This window comes from Rhinolophus hipposideros (genome assembly GCF_964194185.1).
Source record: "Rhinolophus hipposideros genome assembly, chromosome: 7".
Taxonomy (NCBI): Eukaryota; Metazoa; Chordata; class Mammalia; order Chiroptera; family Rhinolophidae; genus Rhinolophus; species Rhinolophus hipposideros.
In genome coordinates, this window is record NC_138053.1 from 49,459,065 (window position 1) to 49,483,817 (window position 24,753).

General features: G+C 34.0%; 2 protein-coding genes across 6 annotated transcripts in view; both read right to left on the bottom strand.

Annotated features, from left to right (window-relative positions):
• CMYA5 (cardiomyopathy associated 5) overlaps positions 1-2,175 on the bottom strand; it is a 95,198-nt gene extending 93,023 nt beyond the window's left edge. For all 3 annotated transcript variants that reach the window (XR_013993624.1, XM_081053435.1, XM_081053434.1), the window contains exon 1: positions 1,919-2,175. Coding sequence is in view for 2 of the 3 variants with exons in the window: in XM_081053435.1 (XP_080909561.1) it covers positions 1,919-2,085 (167 nt within the window). In the remaining variant the exon portion in view is untranslated. The remainder of the gene's footprint in view (positions 1-1,918) is intronic.
• Positions 2,176-4,724: 2,549 nt separating this feature from the next.
• The window catches only part of TENT2 (terminal nucleotidyltransferase 2), a 48,199-nt gene continuing 28,170 nt past the window's right edge, over positions 4,725-24,753 (bottom strand). For 2 of the 3 annotated variants that reach the window (XM_081054074.1, XM_081054075.1), the window contains exons 12-16: positions 20,852-20,895; positions 14,761-14,897; positions 9,864-9,955; positions 7,731-7,810; positions 4,725-6,197 (exon numbers count right to left, since the gene is read on the bottom strand). In XM_081054074.1, coding sequence (XP_080910200.1) covers positions 6,123-6,197; positions 7,731-7,810; positions 9,864-9,955; positions 14,761-14,897; positions 20,852-20,895 — 428 coding nt within the window. In that variant the 3' untranslated portion in view covers positions 4,725-6,122. Of the gene's footprint in view, positions 6,198-7,562; positions 7,811-9,863; positions 9,956-14,760; positions 14,898-20,851; positions 20,896-24,753 lie in introns of those variants that run through there. The other variant, XM_081054076.1, reaches the window with a different exon arrangement.

Below are 24,753 nucleotides of genomic sequence, written 5' to 3' on the forward strand. Positions count from 1 at the left end.
AAAATCGCGCACAATAAAATGGCTTGATGTCTGACACTGAGGGAGGAAAAATTCAAGGACTCCCAGTTCGCCCTGGAGTTCCTCTCCACTTTCTCCCGACCTCTAGCAACAGCTACCACCCCTGTTCCCCTTGCCCCCATTGTGGGTCAGTCCCTAGACACCTAACCTTTCTTTTTCTTTGCTGCTGCCACTCTGATCTGAGCCCGCCCCAACCCAACTTTCCAATCTGCCCATCGGTCTCATTTTTCAATAACATCACTCTGTTCTTCTAAATCCTGTTCAGTTTACTGATTTCTTGTTACCAATGTCATCAAACCCAATTTTTTAAAACGTGTGATGGTTTTCAAGGCCTCGACCATCACCACCTACCTATTCCCTGTTTAGTTGCACTCTGTTCATTCTGGGTTGCACCTCACCATCTGGAGTCAGAGCAGGCTCAAGTTTACGGAGATAAATCGTATCTTTTACCTGGAGATCTTGATCTTTGTCAAAGGGCACTGCACTGTCAGCTATTCACATGTTAGAGTAAATGAGTTTTCAGATTCTCTAAGGGGTCGATTTTGGTTGGGCAAGGATATGAGGATGTCAGACATCATTCAGGGGAAAAGGTATGAAGTCTGGAATTGACAAATTTCCCCTTCTCAATACTGCCCAGGAATCACAGATCCCTGCCCCTTGTTCCATTTCCCACAGGTGCCTTCCCTTCTGCTTTTCCATTCTGTAAGGCCCAGGTCATGCCCACTTCTTCTCGAGGCACTCACAAATCTACACGCTCTCTGCTGACCTCCCACTGGAGGCAGGGTCTGTCCTCCCGGCCCTCTCACTTACTTAGTACATAGTCTCGTAGTCCACACATTGTTATCTAACTTTTCCCATCAAGTCCTTGAGAACAGCGACTGGGACTGCTCCCCACCTGGTAGCTGCTTGGTAAATATGTGACGGATATTCCAGACTTCTCATCTGACTGACCATTCACCCTAATCACTGCCACTTTGTGGCCTATTTCAATTTCGGCTCTGCTGGCTTTGGTTGGGTAGCCCTTTCCACTTTGGGTAAGGTGGGCATTCTGAAATGCTGCAGATCCATGTGTCACCTACAAAACCTTTCTACTCATATTAATAGACTTAGGAAGGGACATCAATAACCAATGACACAACAAAAATCTATACTAAAAAAAAAAAACCCTAAAAACAAATAAATCACAACGAAACAAAACCCATACTCAAAGAGAACAAGTGAAAAGTAGAAACAAATCCACGCAGAGAAGAGAAGAGGCTACTATTTTCATTTTAGGGCCTCCATGAAGAAAGGGAGGGAGGGACAGCCAACTGGAGGGAGGCCCACTTCATACAGTGTTTCCCAACTGCATTCACATTCCTTGGAATGTGGATATTTGGGACCATGAGGAAAGGAAAAGAAAGCAGCAGGATTTTTAGAACAGGGGTTGCTGAAACTCATGCTTCTTTTCTCCGAAGAATGTATGGGCCTTCGCGCCACAATGAAGTCCCCTTACGGCAACCTCGAAGAGACGTCCTGCCGTCATTTGAAGGTTGCGCTCGCGCCACCGCCACCGCAACCAGCCCTTCTCCTCTCCCTAAGGTTTTGAGATTGTTCCGATGCCTTGGACCAAAAGGCAGCGTTTCCGCACATCTGTGCAGTTAGGCGAGACTCGAAGTCCATTCCCGGGAATAAACGAAAGCGGCAGGCCACTAGGGGCCGGGAGGGGGGGCGCAGGTGCGCCTGTCACCCCAGCGGCTCCAGGCACCGTCCCTTCCAGCTCTCGCCCAGGCAGCGCCCCACGCACGAGGGGAAGCGCCTGGCTCGAGGGAAACGGACGAGCGCTCAACACGAGGAGACCGAGGACGACGGCGGGGCTGCCCCGAAGCCCCCGCCCCGCGCCCGGCAGGGGCCCCGCTACCTGGCGTCCGGCTCCTCCTCCGACTCCGACTCCGTGGCCGTCTCGTCTTCGTCGCCCTCCGACTCCTGCTCCGGCTCCAGCCCGCGGGCCGCCTCCTCGTCCCCGGCCCCGTCCCCGTCCGAGCCGAGCACGCTGGCCGCCGCGTAGGTGCTGCCGCTGCCCGCCATCGCGTCCCGCCGGGCCGGAGCCGAGCCCGCGCCGCGCCCGCTGTTCTCCCTCTGACGGCGCCGCCGGCCTCGCGGGGCGGCTCGGGTTCCCGGCCCGGGGGCGGGCGAGCCCCGCGCCTTTAAATAGAAGGCGTCCGAGTGTCCCCGGGCTCAGCTGCTGCGCTTCCCTGCGCGCCCGCCACCACCCCCCCCAGCCGTCCCCGCCCGGGGTGGCACGTCTCCGGCGGCGTCTGGGCACCTGGAGATCACCCCGCGCTCGGAACTGAGAGGAGGAAAGGCACCCAGCCCGGCCTCCTTCCTCTGGGGTGGGTTTGGGAGACTTTGTTTCCAGCCACGCTACTTGATGGACCCGTTATCCCCAATGACTCCTGTGAGCACAGCATGTGCTAGTGGAGCCACTCAGCTAAGGGGCTCGATTTCATTATCCTTCCCCCCGAATCTGCTGTGGTAGGTTAACTGCAACCCTGGTTTTATAGATGGGAAAACTGAGGCTCAAAAGAGCTCGGGTAGCTAGTTTGCTCGAGGCCTGGTGGCTCGTCAAGTGACCCAGTGGGAAGCAAGGCTGGGTCTGCCATTTCAAAAGCCCGGTTTTGAACCACTGCTGAGCATTGGCTTCCTTTACATTCGCACATCAATAAATTGTGTATTCTCTTCCTCGGTGGCCCCTGGATTGTTAGTCAGGGAATTTTTATATCCACTAATCTTAAAAATTGAAGAGGAATAATTTATTCCCACATCGGCCAAAGTCTAAATTTTGCCCGAAACTCAGCCCAGAGATCCCCAGGCCTTTGGTTGGATCCTGTCATGACCATGCTTAAAACCCCTCAATGGCTTCCCCCTGCTCAAGGACAAAAGCCTCACCTCAGAACGATAAATACTGAGTATGAGTCAGGGGTTCCCAACATTTATAAAGTCACACCACTGTACTTTTATTTACTCAGTTCCTCTTGCCTGAAAAGCTTCTCCCACCTTTATTTACCGAACATTGGTAAATGGTCGGTAAATAAACATTTGGTTTATTGGTTACTCAACATTCAGGATCATCACCTTTTTCTGAAATCCCAGCTTAAGCTCAATACCCCTCTTCCAGGTTCCTACATTATCGTATATTCAAATTATGTTTGTGTCTTTCAGTAGACTTTCTAGTTCTTCCTCATCTCAGTTCCACCATCCCCATCTCTTACAAGCCCAGAAGCTAGCAAAGTACTTAGCACATGCTAGGTGCTTAATCAGTGTTTGGCAAACTCACAGGACCAGACCTGTTGAGTATGTATAACAGGTAGCAATGCCTTTACAATGCATTTTCATGAGGACTTTATAGCTAGCTAACATTTATTTTTAATTATACAGCAAACTCTATTCAGTTATTAAATACGCATATGGTGAATGTAAGTTAAGTTAGTAAGTTCATGTTACACTAGCTTGTATGCATGCTTTAGCTCCATGGGCAAAGAACAGCAGGTAGTGCAGATACAGGACAGAGCATTAGCTAGTGTGCATGCAAAGGGAAGATAGAGGAGTCTAGCCTTCCAGGAGTCACTTAATCAGCCTTGTATCAGCAGTATTTTTTCTCTTAACACAAGCGAAGCTTTTCCATTAATCCCAAATGACTGCTCACCCAGGACAAAAAGAATTCAACAGTAGCTAAGGGAATGTGTTAAACACTAATCAAAACTAGAGGTAGCCATTGTATATTCCTTCTATTTAACTCAACATTTCTTGGGAACTCTGACTAAAGTAACCAAGATTTACTTGCAAAGATCCTAGTTCAAACTAATTCAAAATTTAGAACTTTGCACATTTTTAACTTTCTGACACTACTCTCAAGATATGCAAATATATAGAAATGGCCAAATCGATACTAAAAGAAAATTAAAAAACGTATTATTCACATGACTAAATAATTCATACTGAAAATAATTTAAGTCTAAAAAGCTCTCTCATATATTAATGGCCCACTTTTTTGACATTTGGCTGTCACAAGGTACATAATCTTAAGCTTCAGTCTATTGATTTTGAATTGGGTTAAGTTTATTAACTTGCTGATTGATCTATTTGTTACAGTAAAACAGCTGAAAAGCAGCAGTAGTAAGACCAGTGTGTGTGTGTGCAGGGAGGTGGTGATTGAAGGCTGAGAAAACAGTGGCAGTGAAGGAGTCCACACCGTGGTAAATTCTGGCGCTTTGTTAGGAAATGTCACACACAGCTCAGCCATCCCTCAGAGCTGCACAGTACTACTACAGAGTACTATGACTATCGTTTATTGTTTATGATTACCTGGAGTCATCACTAAAACATTAATTGTACTTAATACATTCTGATAAAAAAGAGTCGCACAGTGTATAATACATTTCTGGAAATTTCCAAGGAAAGGAACATATAAAGCTTAATTGCTTCAAAAGTGTTGCACATCAGTAATCTAAAAGTTCATCTATATGGAAAGCTTCATTCCTAATATACTACCAGAGATGTTGTTGCTGATGTTGTTAATTGGCCTAACGACGAATAAACGATTCCCAGATTCTCCGTATAATCTAAATAATCAAGCATAGTAATTGGATTCAGTTCAGTTCTAGATAACTACAGCCTCAATTTCATCTCAAAAGACTCACAGGAAAAAAAACACAAAAAAACACATCAACAGTTTCCATATATAAACTTTATTCCATTTGACATCATACAAAAATTTAAACTTAAAGAAGAAAATGAAAATATGCACCTTTTATAAGTCAAAGATAAGCAAAAGTCTTAGCTTTTGAATTGATCTGAAAAAAAAAAAACCCAAATACATTAGAGGTACAAACTGTGCTACAGCAGGTCTAAAAGAAATTGTACACAGTCCTTTTGAAAAAGTTAAAACTGTTTCCAAGATTACTTTTCATATTTAAATGTACAGACACTGACCAATTTACAAATATTTACATAACCTCCAAACAATCTTAATAAACACTGTAGATTTTTCAGCAGCCACCACTACTTCATGTGGGAAAAAAAAAACGCTAAAAAAGGTATCTTTCCAAACAGCTTTTATTTATAATAATTTTATGTCTTACCCTAAAACATTTTATAGTGGCTTACTGCCTAAAAATTCCAGTTTAGATTACAATCCTGTACTTATACACAGAAAAAAAATCTGATGCTATCAATGGGTTATAATTTTAACTTTGATCTTTCAGTTTCTGTTGCTTCACGTCACAGGGAAAATAAAAGCATGAAAATGGAAAGTAAAGCTAAAGTGCATATTGCACCAAGCTATCATAAAGCACAGGGGACTTAATCTTTTCAAAATTTCTACATTGAAATGATTCGTTAAAACAATTCACTAACTGCTGTACAATCCAGTTAGTGCTATTACTACAGTGCAAGATGTACTGCTGTTCCAACAAAAAATTAAAGCAATTTCAAGAGTACATCAAAAGCATGTGAGGTGCTAATGAAATGCTAATATAGACCCATCTACCCAAAGCCTTAGTCTATCCTGGTGAGTCAAGTAAAGACGTAAGGCAATTAATTGTCCAGTATTTCATGCCCCTGCAGTAATTCCATTGAAATAAAAGATTTCATTTTGTTTCAAGTAACTGAGTAACTGACTTGAGTCTTCATTTTACTAGAATAGACAAGCAACAAACTATCTTCTGTAGGTTATACTTTAAGTATGTATGAATCAGATCTTTTCCAAAACTCCACACATCTCTTCCGTATTAGCATGTGGTAAAATTAATTGAAGTTATATCAAAACCTTTTATTTGTTCAGATAATTCCCCAAAATATATTTTATCTAATTGTCTGAAAATTCATGCCATAATATTACTAGTCATCAATGTAAACATTTTCAAAAATACATCTTTAAATCAAATCGTTTTATTAGGAAATGTAATAAAATATGCAATCTTTATATAAGTATGTCCTCTTAAAAATAAAACACGAAAACAAGAAGAACAATTAAAAAGAAACCATAATGGAGATAAACAAAATGCATTATGATGTTACTATTGTTCTTTATTTCTCAGAAGAATTTATTAAGAAAGAGAGGCCAGTCATCTTTGCAGGATAGCAGCTCTTAAAGGTAGTATACTGTTCAAATCTCTTTTGTTTTTCAATCTGTGCCATGACTGGGAGAGAAAGAAAATTCGTTCTTAAAACCCAAAATATCTGAAGAACAAAAGACTGAAAAGAAAGTTACTAGTCTGGGTGATAAAATTTGGGGTGACATTTTTCTTCTTTATGTTTTTATCTCCTAAGTTTTTAACACAGTACAAGTATTGTTTCTGTCATGAGAAGAAAATGTTATTTAAAAATTCTATACCTGTGTGGCTTCAATTCCTTAATAAAGAAATAGGCGCATGTGGTACAAAAAGATACAACTGACAATATTAACATTTATTAATTCACAGATATAAATAATTTTATCTAAAATAGCAAGTTACAAGGTAATTAAAACAAAACCTTTAAATTTGAGAGGGTATGGGAAAATTATTTCAATTATCTGATTGACTATTTTGCATCTAGTAAGCTTTCTCAATTAATAGTAGTTATGAGGGAGAAAGTAAATCCATAATAAAGCACTTCATACGTGCCTTTAGAAAAGAAGAGTAAATGGAGCTGATAAGAAAAAAAAGAAAAACTGAAATTCTTATTCACAAGCTAGAAATTTGGCTCACTGCCTGGTGACTACAGATCTTTATAGTTTGTTCTACTTCAGTTGCTCAATTGACTAAAACTATTAGTTTTACAACTAAACGATTCTAAATGAAAGCTCATTCACCAATAAAAACAGCAATGTAGGCAATGCTATTTTTGAATTCTCAGTTGAATCTGACAGACAAAAATATTCCCTCCTGAATATTTGTTTTGTCCTGCAGAACTCCATTCATTTAAAATTTTCTACTCTGGCTGACAAACTGAGAGGGCCTAATTTGAAAGACAGCTTGTAATATAATACACTTGCATTTTTAATTATCATCCAAATAAAGTCTCTAAAATGATCTTCACAGTTCGCTGATCTTTTTCTTCTATAAGACATTTACTTCTCCTGTATGTCACATAGTACATATTTCTATCAAAGTGTTTCTACAATGTACTGTGGAATTCTTTGAAGATAGGAACCACACCTAGCAAAATTACTGATGAACAAGTTCATACTGTGGAACAACGAGCTAAGGAATAAATTAGTTTATATATATATGACTGAAGTTTATATGTATAACATGTATGTGTATATACACAAACACACATTTTTTTAAATTCAGTAAACAAAGATAAAATGGTACTCAAGTTCCTTGGTACAGTGGGGTACGTATAAGAAAAATCATGGAACTGACGTTACTTTCTTTAAAAGCCACAATAAGTTCTCCAATATTTTGGGAGACAAAGGAGTCCATCAGGTTTTAGTCACTCATTCTGAGAGCTTAAAAGGTCACTGTGGAGATGCTTATTTCCATGAAAGTGAAAGCCATATGAATGAAAACAAAGCCAGATCTCTCTAAAGGGAAAGTGTATCTAAATTCAAGTCATAAACTCCCTACTGTGCCACATTAACAGCTTTACAACATAGAAACCAGGGCTATTCTGTCCTACTACATATGTAATTTTTTCATTTTCAAAGCACACTAGTCCACTAAGGATTAGTCTAATGAACTGTTTACCTTTAAAAATTGATCCTTGATCATGTCAAACTTTTGTTTTTCATGCACAGCTCTGGCAGTATTTGTTCCATCGAAAGGTTCTGCAATGTTACATGCACATATAGACAAGAAATTATTAAAATGAGAACTTCAGTTTTTTTATTTGTTTGAACTATAAGCTATTGACAACATTTGACAGTTTAGGACCTAGAAAACAGCAACTGCATATAGTTCAACCTAATATCTTATTACATTTATGCACATAGAAAATAGTTTTATATCGCTATGAACTGTCTAGTAAGGCAGAAAGAATTCAAGTGAGAGGGTAACTAAAAATGAAGTCATCAGCATAAGTATGCAAAATCTATATCATAAAAGTAGGTTAGAGTTCTGAAGGGTTAAGGACCTATCCTTAAAGGGAATCAAAATAAGTTAAAGAATTAAAGAGTTATCAAAAAGAATAAAGCACTATATCCAAGAGAGGTTGGTCAGTGTCAAATATCATAGAAAGGTCATTTTAAATTTAATTTTAATTTTAAAAACCACTGATTTGTCTAGCAGGAGAAAGGTCAATATCTGTGACAGCAGAGGCTTAATCCTGGTGAGGAGGGAAGACGGTGCAGAGACTTAAGGTGTGAGTGGATGGTTTAGAGAAAGATACAGTGAGGACAGTAACTTGTATGAGAAATTTGGCAGTGAAAGGAGAGAGGAACACAAGACAGCAAGTAGAGAAGACAGGAAGAGACCAAACAAAGAGTTTCAGAGAACAGAACATTACCTTCCACATCATCACCCCCACCCCATTCATCTGTCTCCCACAAGATAAGAGTCCATATATAGAGATCAAAAAATGTCTTATATGGAGGAGACAAGGAAACAGAAGATAATAGTGAGAAAGGAAAGCTAAATAAAGATATTAGGAGTGAGATGAGATAGCTGATATATACCAGTAGTAGGTAAAAATTACTAGAGTTTAAGAACTTTCGCACTAAAAGAAAAAAAAAGAACAAAAAGTACTTAGAAGAGCCAGTAGGATCAAGTCCAGAGTATTTTTCAACAATGGGATCTATATGTGTATATGCCTTAACAATGAAAGAGAAGGACTAGAGAAAAAAGAACAAAGTTGCTATAATAAAGAGGAAAGGTAACTAAAAACCTGGAAAAAGTACGAAAGAATAGAAAACCTGATGGAGAGGTTAACTTTAGATTTCTCATATAATCTAAGCAGGCCTCGAATTTAAAAAACTCCTTTTATTTTTTTATTGCTTAATAAGCCTATCTTTAAAAGGAGTTTATTGTCACAGTACTGTTTTTCTAAATAGAATAATGCCATATGCCAAAATATCAGATAACATCATGCACATTACTTCACAAAAGTCAGGTTTAATACTCAAAAGACCTCAAGTACCTAAAATAATATACATCCACTGTGCAATTTAGCAAACCCAACACCAAAGCAGGAGATATAATTTCATATTCACAAATTCTGAAGATACTACATATAATCCAAGATTAAAATATTCTAAATTTGACATTTTCCTACAAATGCTGAATCTCAATGCTTTATTCTTTGTTACCATAAGATTGGTAAATCATATTGGTAAAGTCATCAACTTGGCACCTGTGAGAACAATTTTGCCTCAAAATGTCAGTTTCCCACCAGCCCAAAGAACTATTCAACTACATGTAAATTAATTTTAGAGAACAGAATATCTCGGAGCATTTAATTTTTAAAGTAAAATCAATTTCTATTTATAAAAATCTAGCTTGCATTAAGTATCAATACTTGAAACATATATAAAAGAACTCATTTTCTTTCAATGTAAGAATCATCTCATGAATAGTATTTTCTTCCACCTGTAAGTCATGAAATTAAGTTTCAATCAACTACAAACATGAGCAATGCATAAAAACTGCTCAAATATTACCAAATGGAAAGATTAAACACCTATATCCATGTTTATTATTTCTCACTACAAAATTTAAAATTATTTTAGAAAATTAAATTTAAATTTTGTAACTAAAAGAACTGCAAACCACTTCAGAACATAAATTTATTACTTTATAACAATGGAAGGTGAAATTATTCAAGTAGTTCTCTCAGTGCCATGATGATAAAGAACGGGAAATAGGGAGTGGCTGTGGGAAAGCTACCTTCTACACAGATGTATTTATTTCTCCATTCAATACCATCAGGCCTAGGAATGGCTTTGGCTTCACGAACTGAAATCATTTGACTGTTCCAGCTATAAGAAGAAAAACATTAATCATGTTAACTATTTTCTTAATTTCCCCTTTATTAGCTTTATTGTATCAGTAGTAAGGCCTACTCTGATTTTGTCAAAGAATACTGAAATTTGCCTCAAGTTTGAGCATCACAATCCCCATTACCCCTTCTCTACTTTTTTCTCCAGTGCACGTACATTCTAACAATTTGCCTAGTGTTGTTGTTTATGATGTGTCTCCCTCAAGCAGGATGAAAGCTTCAAGATGAATTATTTTTCACTGTTAAACTAGTTGTCTAGTACAAACTAGGCACCTGATACTTATTTACTGAACAAATGAAGTGATATAAAAAATAAAGCGTGAGTAGGCAAGAAATACAAAAAAGCTGTGTTCACTGTTAATGCTCCCGTAGAATTTTTTATTTCAGAGAGAGGTAATCTTCTTGTGTTCTTTTCTAACATTATTAAATAATTTTTGTTTGGGTGTATATCTACTTGTACGATTTGGGAAAAATTATTGGAAATTTTCCAATAGAAGCAAGTACATGCTGTTTTAGGAAAACAAATCAATACTCTATGAAAACATTAATATCCTATGAAAACACATACTACTATCAGATGTGGCTGTCAAGTGAAGTTTTATTCAAGTAAAATAATTTTATCAGCATGTCGGGAGGTAAACTGTCCACTCTTTAGTATATACTAACATTACATTTTCAAAAAATGTCTTTATATTTATAATAGTTTTGTACAAATACTATTTTCATTGTTTTAAGAAATATTCAAAAGCATATGACTACTCAGCTTGTACACAAGAGAAAAATGAGCTTGGGGAATAGCTGCTATCTTTTTTTCAGCTGTATTTAGCTTTCTTCACCATTTTAAGTAAGAAGGGAAAGACCATGATTTGAAACCTTACAACTCCAACGTGTTTCTACTCCTCCTCTATTTATTAGATAGAGAATCCATAAGAATATAATCGTGGGTCCAGCGTGGCATTTGTTTCTGGAAAACTGATTAATTTCTATGTTAAATATTCAAGAAAATATTGGATCTTGTGAAGTTTGATAATTGAAAATGATCCCCAAAGTATGATATTTCTAGTTTTTCTTATCAAGAGCACAGTTTAGAAATACTTTGTAAAGACAACTTTAAATTCTTCAAAAATACATACCAGAATTTATGCTTTTTAAAAATATGTGCATTGTCAAAGAGAAATACTTAGTAATGGTTACAGTAAGAGGTTTTAGATCCTTCATGTACATCAGTATGGACTTGAAACAGAAAAGTACTACACTGCTCTATTAGTTCATGTGAATTTCCAAATTTTCCTAAAAGTAATAATGTAAAGGGGAGAGCTATATAACCACATGCCTGAACCAAACAAGGTAACAGTAGAATTACGCTTTGTGCTGCTTCCCTTTATACCACTTATGACAAATTTCACTAATAAAATGAACTTTTTTCCTGAGACTACTTGTTTCTAATGTCAACTTATAGGACAATTTAATTTACAGTACAATTAAAATTGGAAGCAGTATGTTAAAACGGGGGTAGATTGATTTTTTTCCTCTCAGATAAGCTTAGACTATTAAATACTGTATCCTGCTATTAAATTACATTTTTTCCTTCCTTAAACCAAAGAAACTCTCACCACTACACTTACATCAAAGCAATCCTGAATTTTTATTAGATGCCAGTACTTGATTCTAAACTGTATCACAGAAACGTATGTGACATACCTATATTCACTTTATTATCCCTAACCAGATTATCACTTAAGCTTCAATTTATAATCAACCCAAGCAATGCACTTACGCAAATGACTATACCATCTGAAGTACTTCATAAAGGAAAAAAACAATAGAATATTTTGAATCACTATCATTTAGACTGATTCAATCTATTGCATTTTCAAAGAACTTTTAAATATTTCTAAATTATTAAATATTTCAAATCATGAAACATGATACATAACTTATATACTATTTTAACTCCTAGAGGTAAATTTAATGTAGAATTCAAATGGTAATTTAGAAATATTTTTTCCCTAAATATTTCATTCTTTAAAACAGGCCCTAAACTAAGCCTTTTATTATACCATATTTCTCTACCATAAAATTTGCTTGCTGTGTACAAATCTGTTATTGTCACTCGTTAATTAAAGTGTAAATTAAGATACTGTCTATAGAAAAGGAATGTCTCACAAAAGAATAAAAGAACAGATAATGGAACTTAGTTTAATCTAAAATAGATCTGATAATACATAATTTTTTGAATATAAAACTGGGATTACTGACTACATTAGTAAGACACCTGCTTCTTTTCTTCAGTATTGATAATGGACTGGTACTCATCTATTAACTTTCTCTTAGCCATTCTTTTTGTGACAAAGTATTTTGAGATCCTCTTTTCACCTATTTCGTAAATTCTCTGTTCCCAGGCACAGTTCTAGAAGCTTCTTCCTTTTGAGAATTTTCAGCAGCAGGTTCAAAAGAAAGCCATGAGTGAAGTTGGTAAGAAAATCTGAGTAATTTTTAAATGGCCATATAAAATTTATGCAACATTTATACCAGGTACTCAAGCACCTCTTAAAAGGCACTTAATTCTCTCTTCAAATACAGAGAATTTTTTAATTGGACATCTCAAAGTTCAGAAGATATCCTTACAAACATTTCTAACAGTTGCCAGAATGCTTTTGCATAGCACCTAGTTCATTACCATGATTACATTCTTGGCTATGCTCCCTACAGTCTAATTTCTGAAACTATTTGGTATGATACAACTTGACCGATGCATGGTATGACGAAAGAGTAGGGGAAGATGGCTCCCCAATCATATATCATAATGATAAACAAATGCATACAAATGTTCAAAACCGTTTTCCAAGCCATCAGCATCCTAGCCAGTATCACTTAGCACAGAAGCTAGTTTCTGTTAATACTAAACTAACACACAAACCTGCACATCTACCATCTTGTTTCACTCCAACAAAGCAGGTGTTTTTCAAGGTATCTGTATGTAGATGCTCTAATCTTTAACTATACAAGGCAGAAACATATCTTTCTCCTATGAATCCTTTCCCTCTACACAAACTTCTCCCAATCCCTAATTTAGATGACACAACAGATGATGCCAATAGTGTTTAACAATTAAGACTGTGGTTTTATAGTCAGACTTGAATTTCAATCTCTCACTATCTAGCGCTATTGCCATGAGCAAGTTTCAAGTACACTGATTCCCTAAGCTGGACGGGGGGCGGGGGGGGGGGGGCGGGGGGGCTATTTTGAGGATTAAATAAAATAATATATGGGAATCACTCAGCATATTCTAAGGACACCAGGTAAATAAATACCCATAAAACATGAGCTATTGTTACCGCAACATCTTAACTGTAAAGAGGAATCTTCACAGTTTCTTATGTCCCATGTTTCATACAGTCTTAAACCTTTCCACATGTTTATATAAATAAAGGCTCCTTCCTTTTTATCCATGTTGCCTGGACTAATATTTATGTCATTTTTAACCTGGATTATGTATAACTTCATTCTTACTGAACTACTTTCCTCCAGCTCTTTCCCTATACCTTTTCTTAACCTAATTCAGTAATTTTTAAATCATCTTAAGGTTCTTTGAATCATGTCCACAATCTTACTTTCTGCTTCAAAATTATTTATTTGTAACAAGTATTTGTCAAGTACCCACTATCTGGCACTGGGCTAGGTACTGGAGACACAAGTGTAAACTAAACAAGTACCTCAGTCTGGTATAAGCTTTACCTTGAGGAATTTAAATAACGTTTCATCTTTCATGCCCTATGATTCAAATCATCTTGTGAGTCAGTTTTCTTTAGAGCTATTGTTCATAGCAGATAACCAACATTGCAGTAAAGAATCATAGTTTAGAGTGTGAATTTTGTAGTCAAAATTACATGAAATACTCCCCTTACTAGCTGTGTGATCTTGGGGCAAGTTTCTTCCTCTCTTCACATGCCTCACTGGTAAAATGGGCACAATATATCTCAGAAGATTATTATGTAAACTGAGTGAGGTAATACATATAATCTGTTTATATGGACAGTTATATTATCTGTTTATAGGACAGTTTTTCCTACTTAGTAATAGCAATTTATTACAATTACTATTGTTATTCCCTCTCCAAACCTCTTCGAAGTGGTACCCTATGGTCACTGTACCCATCCACTCTAACTTTATGCAACTCCTAAGTCCTCTCTCTTCCTCCTTCAAGCTTTTGAAAACTGATCAGAAGAGCTGCAAGCAACCCCTCATCCCTCTCTATGAATTAAGAACTCCAGTAAGAACTTCCAGTTACATCCACTCTGATTATACACTTTAATATTTCATGTTTATACACCACCCTCAAAAAAGTTAAAAAAAAAGGAATAGTATTCCTTGATCTGTATATCACACTAACACAACTATTTAATTAAGGCATCAGGTATTCAGTAGATCTTTTACCAAATTTGTCTTAGCTGTGTTTTTTCTTACTACAAGTTAAACTCCTGTTTACAAGTTCCTAAAAAAGAGACACTCTAAACTATATAGCACCTACGTAAGGTCAATACAAATATTTATTCAGGCCCTACTATGAACAGGCAGCTGAACATAAATGGGATCACTACTGAAATGGGCTTACTGAACCATAATTTTTTATTAGCTAGGAATATGAAATCTATCTAGCTTCAATAATTACTTGTTTGATATTACATTTTATAAACTACATATTTCTGGGCAAGTTTACAGCATTGAAGTCGACTTGGAGAACTCATGTAAAAATAAATAAACACAATCTGAAGTTTCACTTACTCAAATTCTGTAGCATAATATTTAAGAAAGCCCAGTAAGAGGTCCCCAAGATTTGATTCATTCTTTGAGAGGTAAGGAGGAACATTACATGGAGCTTGATGTACAAGGTGCAGCTGTATGGCAGGACTAAAAGATTCCTGTCAGAAAGAAAAAGGGGGAAATGTAAAGCCATTTGAAACACACACTTAAAACTTTATAAATCCTGATCTAAGGCTCTCTGAGGAAAAAAGAAGAAATTTTCTTTATATTGGCAACTTGAAAATTTGAAGATTTTCTTCCACTAAAGATTTTAGCAGTGTTTGCAGCAGGTCAAAAAGCATCTGAAAAACGAAGATATTCTAATTCTTGGCTGAGATGTATCACTCAGTTAACCAAATGGATCCCTTTGGTAGCAAAAGATTTCCTAACTCATAAATAAAACCTTACTGTATATAACAAAATTCCATCCAATAATATAGATTTCTCTATAGATGTATCTCCTTAATTACTTTTACGAGGAGCAGTTGTGCTTTCCAAAGGCTCTATGATGCACAAGGTAAGAGCTCTTTCTAAGTACCACTTAATATTTCTCTCAAAGGCCATAAAAATAACTTTACTATATAAATAGTACTTGTACCAATTTGAAGATTTTTTAAAATGTTGTTTTGTTTTTGTATTTTGTATCTTGGAAGAGAAGATGGACGTTCAACATAAACTGAACGTGAAAACACAAAGAGGGCAGGGAAAATGAAGATAGGAAACATACCAACAAGCAATATTCAGAAAACTTTTACCACACTATTCACAAAAGAGGATTATCATTTGCTTGCAACCCAGGAGCAAACAACACACTTATTAGAAAGAATACAAATGGAATAACACTAAAGAATACTTGTTCTTTTTGTGTATGGTATGCCATTCATTTCATATCTAAATCTGTCCTCCATTAGCAGTAAGTTCTGGCTCTAAAATATGTTAAAGGAACTACAGATATTCTTAATACACATATATGTTAGAAAATAACCTTTCTAAGGTAATTTGCAGAAATTCCTAAAGAAGGGTTTTCTATGTTCCCCTTTGCTATCAAAGTAGAAACAGACTTTTTTTAAGAAAGCAATTGTTTAAAGCAGCAGAATGACAACTACACTTAAGCTTCCCAACTATAAAAGATCAACCTTGGGTTTACTGATATCAACTCAATTAGTAATATCTAAATAACTCCAATGTTAAAAAAATAGAGGCTCTCAAAATAACTAACTTGTGATACAGAGATATAGGTTGGTAAATCTACTTAATGGTAACCCTCAAAAATCATCAGTGAAAATAAAGTAGCAAGAAAAATAAACCCCCCACACCCCATTACCTGTAATTCTATCAATAATTTTTAACTACCAAGAAGTGATTCTCTGAAAAGAAAAATTCTACTCCAACCACAATTCTGAAAACTTATACTCCGAAACTTGGCACTTCCCTTTACACTTCTAACAGGTTTAGTATTACAGAGATTTTAACTGTCTCTAAGACTAGGAGAAGTAGGAAAGAAGCCTCAATTTATAATAAAAAGTAAAAGCAGAAGGAAGAGCAGGTATACTGCCTCTCCTACCCTTTGTCTCTTACTTGTAATGTGTCAAATTGGAATTAGGACATTATTTAAAATTAAAAATTTAAATATTATTTCTGGCAAATTAAACAAAAAGTTGTAAGTTCAAATGGTAAGGAAAAGTGGGTCACTGTTTAATAGCTTCTGCTCTGATTGCTTCTTACTAACTTTGATTTTTAGTATCTAGCATACCTAGTAAGCATTCAATTTATGAACTGATGCTGAAATAGAACAGTCATTTTCTTACCTGAAATTTAAAACTGTTTGAATCTCCTTTAAAATTTTTATTTTGTTCAATAATTTAAGAAAAAGATTAGCAATTGTGAGATTAAAACTTAATCTAAGACCTACTCCACTAAAATGCTGAATGTCCTTGGATCAATTTGGCCAGTCTTCTTTTAGCCTTGCTGTTCTTTTTCATAGTCATATACCATGTTTCCCTGAAAATAAGACCAGGTCTATTATTATTTTTTGCTCCAAAAGACACATTAGGGCTTATGTTCAGGGGATGTCATCATGAAAAATCATGGTAGGACTTATTTTCTGGTTAGATCTTATTTTCGAAGAAACACGGTACAAAAAGGGCTATATCATACCCACTGAGGGAGAACTGAAGTTGAAATCAATAATAATAATAACAACAACAACAACAACAGTCAAAAATAGGCTACAAGTAAATAGGAATTCCATTTAACCTTAAGAAATCCCCATTTTTGGTAATTGTTCACATTACAGGAGTATCTGCTAAAACAAAAATTTCATCAGTTTTTTAAAAAGAGAGCTCCCCAACTGCACTTACGTATTTAAGAATAACATATGCTACTTTGAATAGGATGAGGGTAGGTAGAATGTAAGTTATGATACTAAAAAGCACAAAAAGAGCCAAAGGAAAAAAAGCAGCCTTAAAATTACAACCTAAATCCATGGAATAAAAATTTAATTGATATAATGTAACATCTATTTGTTAAAGCTTTTCCAAAGGTTCAGCCTTCTTCATCTATAAGGAAAACAATAGTACTCATAGGGTTGCTATAAGGATTAAATGATACAATGTACGTAACACATAGCAGCAACAATATTACCTAAATATTAATTATTTAGTATATGCCAGGCATCATTATAACTGTACTTTTATAAAATAATGCAGTATAGTTATGCCCTAAAACTTTTAATTTATTATTCAAAATTAGCTTTCTTATGATTTTTTAAAATTTAAGTAATGTCAACTTTAAAACAATGTTGCTTTGTCATTTAAAAATAAAAACTTCACCAAAATTTTTAAATGTCTTTTCAAAGGAATTCACTTAAAGCTTGTTTCACATAACTAATTAAATCAAACCCTTCATCATATTACATTTTAAAACCAAAAAAAAGTTGCTATATGTATATGTGTATATATGTAAAATGTATGCTCAATATGTAACTGCATGGAGAAACGCTACATTCTCAGAATTCTTTATTTCACAACTACATAAGAGAGGGTTATTTTCTTACATCTCTGTCCTGTTAACATAAGTAACTTCCTGGAATATGAAGATACCATTAGGGAAGAAAAAAAGTATAAGTTGTCTTGATAAATCTACCTAGCATAAATCTAGGTAAATCTCATAATAATATGCTTGCATTAAAATAAAGATCCATTCATAAGCTTAATCTGAATTTATATAAATTTTCTCAACTTCATTTCTTTAACTTAACAGTAAATACTCTTCCCTCTATCACTTATGTTGCTTTTTTAATTCAATAAGAATTAAGTAGCAATAATCAATAATGCTATACCATGATATAGCTTTTGAAGATAAATATATTTTAATCTTTTATCCTTTTCTTTCATAATATAACTGAATTAAAAAACTATAGCAATTTTTAAAATATTTTATCATAAATTATAAGAAAATATAAAATTACTAAAAGAGCATATAATATTGAACCAATTTTATTCTATTCTAAAATTATCTTATTTTTTAAATTATATTTTAACTATACTAGAGAAGCTAACATTTAAAAGAACTTTGTTCTCTTATAAAGTAACAAAGTTTTTTTCTGTTAAAATCATCCTCAAACTTACTCGTACAAGCTAAAATTTTGTCATATCTACTTTTCTTAAAGAAAGGGCTATCTGTATAGGAATAATCAGATAAACACAAGCAACAGAAATTGGATTAAATATATTAGTGAATACTACTATCATTTTGCCTTTCCTCAGCAAAGTGTAAGGGAAAAAAATACCAGTTTCTGGATCCATAATTTGTGACCACATAGCTTGGATCAATCATGTAACCTTTTTAAGACTTAGTTTCTTCATCAGTGAAACAAGGATAATAACTTACAAGTTTATTTGTTTAGAATTAAAGATATTATGTATAACACAGTGTGCTGACATAAAACAGATACTAAATAAATGGTAGTTATTAGTAATAAGAAACAAGCCAATTTATTTGTTCCATCAGATGGAATGCTGAAAAAAAGCACTGCTGATTACCTTGCAGGTTTCAGATAAAACAAGAAATCCTGTTAAGAGTGGGTAGTAAGTCCTTATTCACTTAGGCATCAGTCTTCTAGTAAAGATAACGTGCTTTAAGTTATTATGACAATGTAACCAAATCTGAAAGCAAATTAAGACATTCTTAAATCTAGCAGGTCTTGCTATTAGTATTTTTTAAGGCCTTGGGGCTGGGCTAGAATTAAAGCCAGTTACAGGTATAGAAATAAGATTATTGATAAAACAGACTTGAGAGTGTAGGGTCGGAGGTAAGTGTAAGGCAAAAGAAGTCATGACTCTGTCCTGGGGGAAAGTTAGATAATTAGAAAATAAAACAGAAGGAAAAATGAGGCTCTCAAATTAGAATATACTAGTAAGAGCCTGGGTATCTTATAAAAAGTAATGCCTCTGTTCCTGAACTTAGTGCATTAAACTGAGATTTCATCCATATTTTATATCGGTTAAAAGTGTTTCATTTAGTAGAGTTTTAAGTGAGATTTCTGTCTAGAAGTATCTATTCAATACACAATAATAGATTCTTTAAAGAGTTAAGCTTAACTATTAGGTCCTTCATATGCTAAAACATACATGCAGTTCTTTCTATACTGAAACCTAGGTCTTAAAGAAAAATAAAGTTGGGACAATAAACTGAAATAGTGAACACCCAGTCATTATATTTGACCTTTCAATATGAGCTAATGAATCAATACTTTATGGAGGAAGGAAACCATTCAAGAACAAGATCTAAACAGTTACAGATACTGTTCTTTCTATACTTTCTAATGCTTCCATTTTTTTGTGATGTTTAGAACATAAATATTGACCTCTAGCTATACTAACTCATTATAATAGTTCTTCATAATAACAGAAATTAGTTTTTTAAATGAGGAAGATAAGCTATCCAGATTGACCAAAAGGTTCTTCTTATAAATGGTATCTTCTAGTAAATGACCCACTACAAACTGGGAGGGCCCCACTACAGCAAAACGCCTATTACAGTGAACCTTTTTGTTATCCAGAACCTTGCATGTATGTATTACAATAATAACTGATGCTCAAAAACAAGAACATCAGTTCTTCTCAATTATCAAGGATTAAATTATATTTAATTTAGGCTCCCTATCAAGTATATTTACTGTATTTTGTGTGATACACACAGAATAAGTAAGTTCTTTGACTACTGATCACTCAAGCGAGATACTGTTTTCCTTTGTAATATGAACATTTAGTAAATTTATGAAAGTAACAGATAAAAATCATGTTTTCAGAAGGTCGGTCAAACATTCTAAACAAATAGCTTAAGTATTATTTCCAAATAAAACCAGGAACAAGGGTGACTATGGAGGAAAACAGAAAACAAGGAAACAGAAAATTCAGGAAAGAACACAAAAAACTGGAGAAAAAGCAAAAATATTCATACAGATTGTAAATATGTACATTACCTCTCTAAACTCAAAGTGAATACATGCTAAACTTTATCTAGTAGGTACTTCATTTCTTGAGTGTTTCCAATGAACTTCATCAGGATTCTTAATATTATATATACAAGAACAGAGTATTAACGTTACTTTTTGGTGTATTACTTAGTAAGATCAAATGAAAGAAACAATGATTATCCAATTGTTCAATTTCTTAATTTTCCCCCCTGCTTTCAAAGTATAAATACATTGGACTGAAAAATTTCTGAGTTAACTACGTAAGAAATGCTATAAAATTATATTTAAAAATAGCATGAAGAAAACTAGAATGAGTCCAAATGGACCTTGACCAACTTTGTTGATAATCATGAGCATCATGCAAAAACTTCCACCATTAACAAAAATGACCAGATTATCTTGCCAGTAACTTCTGAGAAAGTATATAAAACATTTTCAATGTTCTAGTGGCCAAAGCCTCAGCCTATATAGAAAATGTTATCAATACTTAGAAGGTAACTATTACTACTTTTATATTCACATTAATATTACATATAATAGTCCCACATATACTTGTCATAATATGTATTGTAATAATTTATAAGAAACACTTACTGGGTAAATTTTTTGGATGGATGGAAGGATGGGTTCAGGTAGGGCTATAAAAAAAAAAAAGTTTAAAGCTTCTGTGATTCACATGATTCATTTTACAAAGCAATAACTTGTCAGCTAAGACACCCAGGTATGAGACTACAAGGGTTTCTGCTAAAAGTCAACAGTTCCCACATATTTTGTGAAATTAATTCTTATTCCTAAAAATTTTAATTCATAATATATCTAAATGACAATTTAAGGTTTGTTAATAAACTATGTATATTTCTATGTAAACCAGTGTTCCTTACATGGTTTTAGAATAACAGGCCATCAATAAATAGACACACATCATTTGGTACATCAGACACACACACAAAATAAGCAAGACAAGGACTGTTTTACAAATACTGAATGGACAGTATTAAGATGGATGTAGCTATCAAAGAAAAATATTTTAAGTACAAGCCAATGATACAGTCCAGCAACAGTTCTATCACAATTGTCCCTTTATCATTAAATTTCTTCTAACAACCAAAATTGAGATAGTTTTGGAAACTGATCTATTGAAGAAAAAACTGAAAAAAAATCCTCAACTTAATTAATTTTTAAAAAGGCCTCAGCAAAGTTTAGAAATCTAAATCAGGAGATTTGCACAAATCTGCTATAAAATAAATAAAATTTCATACAAAGGAATCATTATCTCCATGTTACTATATTTTTAAATTGTCATTCTTTACTCTTCCACAGCTTTACCCAGATCCAACCTCACGAAATGCATTAACAGTAATTTCATATTATAATGTAAATGGAATAACATTAAAGGCAAAGTGCCTAATTACAATATAATAAAAAAAATTAATAATGTCTTGAGTATGTTAAGATACAAGTAATACATTTTCAAGATTTCTTTAATATTAAAGACCAATATAGTACCATATGATAAACTGTATTTGTGTATTAAAGAATTCAAAATACATTATATATAATTAAATGAACTCTGTAAAAATTTTTAATTCACTTTTAACTGGCTATTTAGCCAAAACATTTTTAAATGACTTCTGGAGTACATTAATGTACATATAATCAATTATTATGAACTTTCATGATCTCCAACTATGATTATAAATGTATACATTTCTAGCACAGAGTATTTAAATTTCCCTCCTGCATCATGCTTAATTCCCAAGTTGAACATTGGAATAAAATAAACTTCCATGATAGTCTGGAATGTTCAGTGTATAACTGGGAACATTACGGGAAAAAAACTCACCCATTACTTACCAGAATCACTCTTAGTAAATAAGAATACATTTTTTGTTTTCCCATAGGCATTCAAATGCTCAAAATTCTAGAATACCCTACAAATAAACTCAAGCCCCATTTACTTTAATTCTAAAAGTCTCTGTATTTGTATAACATTTTAATGGCTGTCTAATAATTTTTGTTATAATACAGAAGTTAAATTAAAAAATCTTATTAGAAATTAGTTTACCTAATTAAAAACCTGAATTCCTTTCCTACTTCTAATAAATTAAAATCATAATTCAAAAGAGGATGAAGAAAAGGTTTAAAAGAATTTACAAAAAGTTTATCTCATTCTAGAATTATAATTAGAATGCTAGGAGAGGAAAACAAATACTAACCACTGGTTTGGAGGTCTTTCAATAGACAAAGATCCTTCAGAACTAAGCAATTTGGAAGCTTTTGGGGGCAGGAATATCATTCAGTAAATCCCTAACAACCTTAAAGATTTAGAAACACTAGTCATGACAAAAGCCAATTAGTGTACTGTAGCATTATTTACTAACACTATCCTGATAGTAACCTCAAAGAGAGTTTAGTAGTTTTCCAAATATGTATTTATTTTACTCCAAAGCAACATACATTCTGGAAGAATCTGGCTATAACATCTATTTTGACTTCACAAGTTTTGTACTTTGATCTTTTAAATTTCTCTCGAAAGCAAACTAAGACAAAAGCTTATTATTGCAGTATGTGATTGATAGGGTAACATCTTGAGTATAGCTAACCTGTAAGATTTTACTTTGCCTGCAGTTTATATGAGAGCTTTATTGTCAACCCCCACGAATTTATACACATTCCGTACTGGTCCATCAAAATTTCAACTAAAAAATAGCAGATTTTCAACAACACTAAGCAAATATTAATTTTGAAAATGCAAGAACAATGTTAAAATGCCTAAGAGATAGTTCTGTACCTGGTAACATGGATTCCATGAACATTAATTCATATTATTTCTAACCAATTTTTACTTTTGCTTTTTGCCATTAAAATCTCTAATCAACAGGTTTTTCCCCTCATGCTTTCATCAGTCACCTTTTCAAGCATATGTATTCTATTATTGACTTGAAATTCATTCTAGGAAATGCTTTAATCTTTTCAACCTTTTACATACAGAGGACCTGCTTCCTTTTTGTGTTCATGGCAGAAAAAAATATTAAAGCACTTAAGAAATTAAAAAAAACTTAAAGGTCATGTAATCCAACTATTTCCTGTTACCGATAAGAACATTAAGGCCAGAGTTAGAATAACTTGGCAGAGCTGAAACTGCTCAATACACCTTGTAGACTCTTGTATGACAAAAAAACAAAATTAAATTTAAAAAAACAACTACTTATTTCAATCTCTCTAATTTCTTCTAGAGACTAGTAGCTTAAATTTGCCAAAGTACAGAATTGCACATTAACTCTGGGTAGCAGATGTCCTTTAACAATGACCTAGAAATGGTTGATGATAGTGCCATTTATTACAAACCACCTCAGTAAATAGGACCATTTTGTCAAGAATAAAATATGTTTAACAAAATGTAAACCAAATTTTAACATGATTTCACTACATTAATAAAATACTGATGTTTGAATTTTCAACTTCCTTGCAAAACCACCTTGGGGTTATCTGTAATCAAAGTACATTTTCCTAAAGAGGGCAATCAAATTAAAATTTATAATGTAACACATAAGAATGGAGAAATAGGGCACATATGGATGATCATGCATGTTAAATGCTTTACTCATATCAAAATTTTAAATCACAATTAACACTAAACACCAAATAGACAGTAGGTGATGGTACATGAGTGTTTGTCACATTATTCTTTATATTTTATAGGAAACATTTCTAATCTACTCAAATTTTAATAAAAGAACTGCAATCCACAAGAGGACAAACATCACTAAAAAAGCATCACAAGTAATATATGTTTCACACTGAAATGCGAAACTGGACAAAAAATGATTAGTGATATATAAAGTAGTGTCTAAAACAGCCAACATCGTATGTTTCAAATCCTTTTAGAGGGGCAAATCAATCATTAAATTAACATATCTTTAAGAATGGTCAGGAAAACAAATTCATGTATTATAATTAGTTTGAAATCTTTTAACAAAGAGCAAGAGTAACCTTTCTGATGACTGATTCATAAAACCTTGACCCATTTAACTATTTTAAGCCTCTCTAACTAAAAAAAAAACGTCTGATTCCATCAATCAAATAAAAAGTCTCTTATTTAATATATAGAGTAAAATATCTCCAAGTTTAGTAATGTATACAGGAAAAAATCCTACTGTCCATAAGTAACCTGATAAATTTTGGGTTGTTATACATATGAATATATACATAAACACAAATAGAGTTATTATTTTAAAAATAAAATTGGTATCATGTTTTATATTAGTATATCATGAATATTTTCTTACATCATTAAATATCCTAAAAACATGATTTTTAGTTGCTGTGTAAATTTCATATTCGTTTTATTGTAATTAATTTAATCATCCCCCATTAAGTTAAACAACTTAATTTCTAATCTTTTACTATTTCAACCACCACCAAGAAAAACAGCCTTATAAATAAACCCATAAATGCATCCCTGATTATTACCTTACAATAAATTTCTAGAAATG